Source organism: Solanum stenotomum, chromosome 1, assembly GCF_019186545.1.
Source record: "Solanum stenotomum isolate F172 chromosome 1, ASM1918654v1, whole genome shotgun sequence".
NCBI classification, from domain to species: domain Eukaryota; kingdom Viridiplantae; phylum Streptophyta; class Magnoliopsida; order Solanales; family Solanaceae; genus Solanum; species Solanum stenotomum.
In genome coordinates, this window is record NC_064282.1 from 17,517,705 (window position 1) to 17,526,694 (window position 8,990).

At 32.4% G+C, this 8,990-nt stretch overlaps 3 protein-coding genes across 3 annotated transcripts; 1 reads left to right on the plus strand and 2 right to left on the minus strand.

The window, feature by feature from the left end:
- Positions 1–686: 686 nt before the first annotated feature.
- Positions 687–2,934, minus strand: LOC125845331 (SPX domain-containing protein 3). Its single transcript, XM_049524819.1, has 3 exons — positions 2,605–2,934; positions 1,229–1,394; positions 687–1,144 (listed from the first exon to the last, which is right to left on the minus strand). Exons 1-3 carry the CDS (start codon positions 2,851–2,853, stop codon positions 771–773), a joined length of 789 nt encoding a protein of 262 aa, XP_049380776.1. The 5' UTR covers positions 2,854–2,934; the 3' UTR covers positions 687–770.
- A 1,884-nt stretch (positions 2,935–4,818) lies between these two features.
- Positions 4,819–8,001, plus strand: LOC125845417 (uncharacterized). The gene is made up of 6 exons (XM_049524922.1): positions 4,819–5,098; positions 5,175–5,234; positions 5,417–5,529; positions 6,296–6,364; positions 7,403–7,454; positions 7,569–8,001. The coding sequence occupies exons 1-6, from the start codon at positions 4,853–4,855 to the stop codon at positions 7,701–7,703; spliced, it is 675 nt and encodes a 224-aa protein (XP_049380879.1). The 5' UTR covers positions 4,819–4,852; the 3' UTR covers positions 7,704–8,001.
- Positions 8,002–8,157: 156 nt separating this feature from the next.
- Positions 8,158–8,876, minus strand: LOC125845472 (transcription repressor OFP17-like). The gene has a single exon (XM_049524988.1). The coding sequence runs from the start codon at positions 8,734–8,736 to the stop codon at positions 8,212–8,214; it is 525 nt and encodes a 174-aa protein (XP_049380945.1). The 5' UTR covers positions 8,737–8,876; the 3' UTR covers positions 8,158–8,211.
- Between the last annotated feature and the right edge of the window lie 114 nt (positions 8,877–8,990).

The window sequence follows — 8,990 nt, forward strand, 5'->3', positions numbered from 1 at the left end:
AGATTTTATCGTAGGATATCAGAAGGCTGTGAAGTGGGACAAACTGATCCAGCAAAGATTAATGTTTTGATGCTATCAATTTTGCAATCCTTGCTTGGACATCAAATGTCAATAAAAAATTATTTTCGATACTGTAAAATTCGTTGGGGGATGCAATCTCAGAGAATTTGAATGAACCTACTTGTGAAAACATCATTCATGAACTTGAGGTCATGATTAATAATCTCGGTTACCACAATAAAATGGATGTCAATAACTTGTTGGATTATCCGGGTAAAAGTGATACATGTTTAGAGGTCCAGAGCTTAGAAGAAATTGTGAATACCATCAAAACTCGGATAAGTAGAAAAACATCACATAGTGTTTTTGCCTTCATCGGGAATAGCAATTTTGAAATGGAGCCAGAAGTACTTGACAGTTAAGTGTTTGGGATTTTAGTGCTTTTGAGTTACAAAGTTCTAGTTTAATAATTTATACATATTAAATGAATTTCCTATGAGACAAATAAACAGTTTGAACTAAAACTATATTAGGATTTGTCGAACTCACTTTCAACACTGAACGTCAGACGTCGTGACTTCTAAGTCACTTAACTTAAAAGATGATCATCACATGATACAAACACAGTGATCAAAATACCAAAGCGATTCATTCATTTAAAACAACTTGCCCACATATATATATACTACTAATTACCAAATTAAAAGACTACACAATCATACTAATTATAAATACTCATATATGTAAGTGTAACATGTATAAAAAACTTGCTAGGGAATTGCAATTGGAGAATTGAGCTGCAAGGATTGTGACTGAATGACATCAGTCTGATCAGGCAAATTGAGTGGTGGCAAAGAGAAACGTCCATAAGTAGAGCTTCCTTTTCTTATTTCTTGCATAGTAAGCAGAGCTGCTACTGTGATTCTAAATATTCCTTCCCCTGCAACTCCTGATCCTAATACTAATCCTCTTTCTACATCACACGGAGGCGGAAACACTGAATCTATCGTACTTTCACACTCTTTTACAAGCTTTGATATCAAATCTGTTGTGAAGAATGGCTGCTGAAGCACCTTTTGTATATACGGCGAACGCAGTAATCCACCTGTTCGCTTGTCGTATTTCTTCAGTATCTTAGCCAATCCTGTAAAAATAAAAGATAACTACGTGTAACTGTCTGTTGTCTGTTGATAATAATTATAGTTAGGAGTAGAATTTAATTATATACCTGTGTAGTTAATGTTACTATAGTTGATTAAGAGCACCATTTCACCATGGAAATCAACAATGTCTTTTCTGATTTTTGCTAACTCTTCTTTGCAATCTGTCTCAGAGGGTTGGCTTCCATTTGGCCCCCATCTATCAATCACTCTCCCGATCCTCTGTTGCAACTCCTGAATATCAACAAACATTAATTATTTTATCAATCTCTCTGTTTCTAAAATTTTACCCAAAAATATACTATATGTCATGTACTACTTATTTTGTCTCAATTTATATGATACAAATAAAATTCAGAGAGTCAATCAAATCGTTCATATGTTTTTTGAAGTTGTTTATTATTGTGAATTTATAGTACTTTTTACTTAATTTTTAAATATATAATCAAATATTTTAAATTGTTAATTATTGTGATTCATAATACTTTTACGTAATTTTTAAATATATATAACCGAATATTCTAAGTTATAGTTATTGTGATTTAAATATTTTTTAAATGTAATTTTCAAATATATAACATACTAAAAAAAAAAAGATAAAACAAACAAATTAAAATGAAGATAACAGTCGAAGGATCCCAACATTTCAAGAAAAGCACAATTCAAGTACATAATGTTGTGGCATCTTTGAGCTTATTCCGTGAAGATACTTTGTCCTCTCGTGTATGTGACAAGCCTTCTAGAAATAAATGTACTAAGTGGCATGTCACTACTTTTGGACTATGTACTAGGTTGCTTCATCAATTTGCTTTTATGTGCCTTGATCGGGTCGATTGAGCTAATTTTGAACAAATTATAATAAATTGAGTTAATAATCAAATGAGTCATTAACACGTTTAAAAATTAATTGGTTTGATATGAATTTGATAAAAAAGGCTAAATAATAAATCATAGCTCAACTCGCCAATTCTCATCAATTTGAAATCTATACAACTTTAGCTAAAGATATTAAGTCAAAGAAAAAGATCCATATAAGTACTAGTTGGAAATAGGTTTTAGAGAAATTCGATATTACTGCTACTATTTATTTATGTATATTATAAAACTTATTTTTCACTTTTATTTTATTTAGTATAATAACATGAGTTAAAATTAAATTAAATATTAATAATTCATATAGTCAATCACAATTTATTTAAAATTAAGGCGTAATTATTATTGTATTGGACTTTTAATTCCAAATTGTACTAATCTAATTTGAAAAAAATCTCTTTAACTCTACGAGTTATATAATAAGATTTGCATATACTCTATTCTTTAAGATCCCATTTTATTGGATATGTTATTATTGTTGTGACTAACTCAAACTACTTAATTCACCTCATTACAATTAATCACAAAACAAAAAAAGATTAGAGTTGGAGTTATAATTGGTGATCCATACCTTATGTCTTATAATGAAATCCTCTTCTTGTTCCATGAAAAATGCATTGAATTTATCAATCTCATTGTTCAACAAATACACAAATTCAGCCTCTGCCTTACCATACTCCAATGATCCACTCATCATTTGTGGTGCATATGAAGAAATCAATTTCACCAATTTCTTCAACTCTTTATATGACAAAAACTTATCACCCCACCCAGGTAATGTTTCTTGAATTTGTTGCTTCAATCTTTTCCCAAATTTCATTCTCTTATATTAAAAAATTAAAGAAGTTCAAATTGCTACAAAATGAGAAAATAAATATATTGAGGGAGAAGAGGAGTATATATTATAGTGTGTGATAAGTGAAAAAAAGGCAAGAAAATGGGGTTGATTTTTAACAAGTAAAAAGAATATTTAGCAGCATATGCTTGGCGTGTTGAATGACAGTTTTTTTTTTTAAAAAAAATAATTAAATGAAAGTGAAATTAAAAGGGGTAGCTGAAGTAAGAGAATTCTAAGCATATTCGTAAATGACTTTTTTTTATTTTCAACACTAATTAATGTGAGTGTCATTTCTCACATGGTAGTGATATTAGAAGAACATCATAGCCGTTGAATAGTTAAGTGGACTAACGTGGCAAAGATCAAATCATGGCTGTGAGTCTGTGATTGTTAGATTAGCATTAGGATTATGTAATTGGGAATTGGAGAAATGGATGATCCTTTGGAATCTACCATAAGGAAAGAGAAAACCAAAATTGGGGATTTGAGAATATGTTTTTTCTTGTTTTTTAAAAAATAAATACGAAATGCTCTCTCTAACGTAGTTTAAAAATGTACTCCTTCCGTCCATCTTTATTTGTTTACTATATTAAAAAAAAAATTCCAACAATACTTATCCAGTTTAAAAAATCAAGAAATAATTGATCTTTTATGTCTATTTTACCCTTGATAGTAAATACTATTCAATATCTACATTTTTCAATTTATTAAATTTAATATATTCAAAGGGTAATATAGTCATATTATCATATTATTTATTATTTCTTATTCATTATACCAAGTTTATTGTAGACAATTACTATTAGACGGAAAGAGTAACTTGTGGAGTCTACTTCTATATTGTTCAAACCTTTGGGGTTATAATTTGATCGGAGTGACTTTTTCTTGCCTTAAAGTTTTAAGGATTTGAAGAATTGAACAGTTTAAAACAAAGACTAGTCTCCAATCCTCTAGTAATAGTAGTAGACATGTAGTTATATCAATGTGTACTATTACTAGGATGGATGAGATTCCACCCTGTATATATAGAGGTTTTGTGTTTAATTATGAAAATGAGAACATATCTCGTAGAGAGTGTTTTTTTCTTAAATTAATTTATACGATGTGAATCTGAATTAATCGAACTAATGAATTTCAAATATGAAATGGTTATAAAATAAAATAAGAAGTTAGACTAATAGTTATACTCTCTCTGTTTCTAATTACTTGTCCATTTTTAAATTGAAATAGTGAATTTACTATTTTACCCCTATTAATTATGAAGTGGATTATTTAAAAATTTAAGATTTTCAAGAAGTTATATTTGTTTCATAGTAATTAATTGAGAATATAATAAGTAAAAAGATTATCATTTCTTGATTAGTTAAAATAGACGAGTAAAAAGGAACAAATAAAAAAGAAATATTGGACAAGGAACAAAATACTAATTTATCCACCCACAGGGGAAAATATTAAAAACCAAAATCAGATAATTAGGTTGGCGTGTGTCCTTAACTAATTATATTGAAGGCTTGGAGTGATGACTTCTTCTCTTTCTCAAGATTTGGTTTTATTCGTATATTTGAATTTTTTTGTTAACATGCATTTCACAATCATTTGTTTTTATTTTTTTTAATTTAGAAAGTCAAGATATTTGATCAAATTTATGAAGAAAGTGATATTAAACAATAACAAAAGTGAAAAAGGTAATTACTCTTAACATAAGTTATGTTTTTAATTGTTCAAGACAAAATTGTCATTATAAATAATTTTCATCTAATATTATTTTTGCATGTTATTTAAAGTCTCTAGTCTCTCCTAATAACCATTTCAAATAACTTATCTATTTAATTAAATACTAAACAATAATGGAAATCTTTTAAAATGCTCTTTTTCATGATTTTACACTCAAATTTATCTTTGAAAATATTGTCCCAAAAAATTGCCATATCCATTTCCAATATGCTTTTATTGAAAAAATATTGTCCCATAACATCTTCGCATGGCGCATCTTTTAGCAGCGGTAAGCTTGCCGCCGGTGACATTTCGACCGGCCGGAGGGCACTATCTGCGATTAACTACAAAAACTCAGGCAATAAGAGCAGTATCGCTTGAGGAAATTCCCCCAAATGCGGTTCGACGGAAGCTCGATTCAACATGGAGAGGAGGTTTCAGTCTTGGGGTAGATTTGGGTCTTGCCCGTACTGGACTTGCCCTAAGTAAAGGATTCAATTTTCGACCCTTAACGGTAACCCAATTTCATCCGCAAAGCTCTCATACACACCCACATTCATATACTGGAACTTTGATTTGGTGGATTTTAGGTTTTGGAGTTGAGAGGACAGAAGCTTGAACTTCGAATTATTGATATTGCCCAAAAACAGGTATACAGCTTCTTCATGTTTTATGTAGAAAGATTTAATTTTTATGGTAATTTATAAGCTGGTTATTGATGTTATTCTTCTTGAATATGATTTAGTTACTCTTTTCATTTTATTTTTGTTAAGAATTAAATTGATAGTCCAGTATCTGGAGCTTCATGAGTATGGTTTTGTTGGGAGGTTAGGAAGTGGATGAGTTTATAATTGGACTCCCTTTGTCAAGTGATGGAAAGGAAACTCCACAATCTAACAAAGTTCGGAGTGTTGCTGGTAGGCTTGCTGTTCGAGCTGCTGAGAGGTAGTAGTCATTTAGCAGTTTTTGTCTGTTATTGTTTTCTTTGTGAAATCAAGCTAAGAAATGAAACAAAGAGATAAAATTGCAGGCTAAATAGATAATAATATCTCTTTTCTGTTGGTTGATCTGAATTGGCAATGTGGGCCAATTTCAACATGCTGGTTTTAGAGTGATCAAGTTGGTTGTGTGAAGTATGCTGTGATGTTGCATTCTATACCTCAGTAGCTTCAAGTGCTAGTGACATTGCATATTTGTCAAATTTGACGATGGTCGCTCTCTCGTAAATAATAGAGGATAGATGTTCGACTCATCTAATGAAGATATTGTTAGATGAGATAGTTTAAGTCATTAAAACTGCAAGAAGGTATCATGCAACATGAAGCACTCACTTGAACAAGAAATCTTGTCCTGCCTTGAAGCTTAGTACATGTCTCTAAGCCTAATGACAAACGGACAGATCAAATATTTGGAAGTCTATTGGTTGAACTATCTAGAACATGCTTGCTTGCCATGCTTTACTAACCAAAACTGATCTGATTATTACACACTGGGGCTACTAGTTGACTTCCTTTTTTCAGAAACCTACCTTTGAGCTAGTATGCTTTGGTTTTACATTCTTTTTATAAGTTTGTTTTACAAATTATTGACACTAAGTTCATCTTGTAGTTCACTAGTCATTCTCTCGTGACATGTTTAAATTCATTTTCTTAAGTGGTGAGGAACCTTCTGCCATAATTTGTCATCTTAAATGTCAATTTTGTCCTTTTAGGGGATGGAGAGTATATCTGCAGGAAGAGTACGGGACAACAATTGACGCAATGAGCTACATGGTTGATAGGTAATAAGTTCTTTCGACTTCTTCCTTTATTTATTGAATCAGTTGCGGGGAAGCTCTTTCATTCCATCAACGGCCAATTCTTTCTCTTACGTGAGGAAATATCTAGGATCTGCAAGGAGGAATCATGATCTCATTTGGACATCGATGAAGTTTGTCTACCTCTCTTGCTAATAAATTGATTGTCAAATGTATATGAGAAGGGAGGGTATCCTTTGAACAGTCTGTTACAACTTGCAAGAAATTATTCTGAAGTGGTAGAAACATCTATTAGTAGTAGATCTTCACTTTTTTTCCCATTATAAGCAAGAAAAATTATCTAGTTAGGAGCTAGAATGAAGATCATTAGACCACAGTCCTAATCCTAGTAGATGGAAAAAAACTACTCCCTCCGTTTCACAAAGAATGACCTAGTTTGACTTGGCACGAAGTTTAAGAAAATAAGAAGACTTTTGAATTTTGTGGTCCTAAATTAAAGTTATGTCAAATGTACAAAATTGCCCTTTAATCTTGTGGCCTTAAACATGCCACATGGAAACTGAAATTAAAATGATACCAAAAAAAGAAAGAGGTCATTCTTTTTGAAACAGACTAAAAAAGAAAGGAAAGAAAGAGGTCATTCTTTTTGAAACAGACTAAAAAAGAAAGGAAAGAAAGGAGGTCATTCTTTTTGAAACGGAGGGAGTATGAGATTTTTTCTCATATGTGCTGGTGAGAGGATGCAAGTAATCAATGGAACTATGATAGCATGCTAGTCCCACGGGGTTGATCAGTTATACAGAATGAACTTTGATCCGTTGATCATTAAATCTAACTTACCTCAGATATTATATTCCAATGTGAGCAAATTCAGAAACATTAGCAATTAGTGTGTGTCGTATATTTGTTCTAATATTGTAATTAAAGTGTCTTGATGAAAATTGGCATAAATAGGTTGTTAGATAAGGTTCATGATGGGGCATATTAGACGAAGATAAATTTATTTTGATATCAGAATATTATAAAAATAAAATTCTAAATGAACCGAACAACTATTTTTAGGGGCCTCGGAAAATCTGCTCGTGAAGGGAAACAGGACGCCTACGCTGCTGCTGTATGTATTCAGTTCAATTCATTGTCTTTTTTCTACTTCTCCTGTATATTTTTTTCAGAGAGACTGAAAATAGTAACTTATGATTAAGAACTGAACTTTATTATATAATTGTAGATGGTGCTTGAGAGGTACTTTTTAGAGTCGGGTCGGAGAATTGAGCTAGTGTTACCCAAGCAGTTGGATCTCCAAGAGAGACTAAAGAAGGGGTGTTCTAAGGATGCTGATTATTCTACCGATGAATCTGATTAGTTAAATAATTTGCAATGCTTTCAGGAACCCCTCCCAAAACTTCCTAGTTGTAGGAAAGAAGGTTGAATAGATCAATACAGTTATTGTGATAGCTCTAGCCACTTGAAAAGTACTTGTACCTTTAGAAGACATGGATGGTTTACCCTATTAGATATTTTTAAAGTATCATGCTCCTGTATATCAAGTTCGATAGGAAAAGCACTCATGTATCTTGTTCGAGGAAACGGTATAGGGATGGTCATGAATGTGATAGACACTGTATGCGATGAACTTATGAAATAACATGCTTGTTGGGCATGCTGATTCCTCAAATTTGCTACTGCTGTTACATATTTGCAAAATACATGCATAGAAAGGGATGTAAGCTATGTTGTTCGGACTCTTATAGAATACAACTAGGTGTGTGTCGGATCCTCCAAAAGCTATGCATATTTGGAGGATCCGAGCAACATAAGTTGTAAATATAAAGACATGAGTTGTGCTCAAACAATAAGATAAAACAGTTTCATTATAAGAGTCTCTTTGGGGTGTTAACATTGTCCTCGTAGCTATTGGAAAACAAATCCCTGCATAGCTCTCCATAGAACCTGCTCACCAGTTCAATGAAGACAGAGCTTTTGAGATTCTTCCAACAGTACAACAATTCTTCCACATCTGCCAAATCCCTCATTTTCCCCTCTTCCACAATCATCTCCACCAGATAATTCTCAAAGCTCCTGCATGCATCTTCCACATCATCCAGAACTGGCACTTCTTTTCTAGTTGCTGTACTCAATCTCACGTAAGCCGGGGTGAGGGGTGATGGAAATGGTGCTTTGTTGTGAAGTTCCACTTCTGAGAAACTCTTGAGCTCCATGACTTGGTCCTCCTCTCTCCCTCTTCTTCTTAGCCGTTCAGTCTTATGTACTGAACGGCAAAACTTAAGTCTTCTTATAAAGAGGGGCTTTCTGAGTCTGAACTTGAACAACCTTACTATTTTCTTGCATGGATTGAAAAGCTTGCATTTGAAGCGACCAAACACTTTCACTTTCATTGTTGGAACCTTTATTTGTTGAGGAAAAGAGTACTGATAAAGCAACAAACTTGGGAAATGATTGTTTTCAGGTTTATCTTTCTTTCAATTTGGAAATGACAGGAGAATTGTTGATGTTCTGAGACAAAATGTTAGTTTGTTGAAAGGTTGGTGGAAGGGGTACCCCTTTTTCTAAGGTTGGGAAAATGATGAGTTGTGGACAACACGTTTCATATTGAACTAACGGTGGCATGCATGAAAGAAATGTCTTCAAA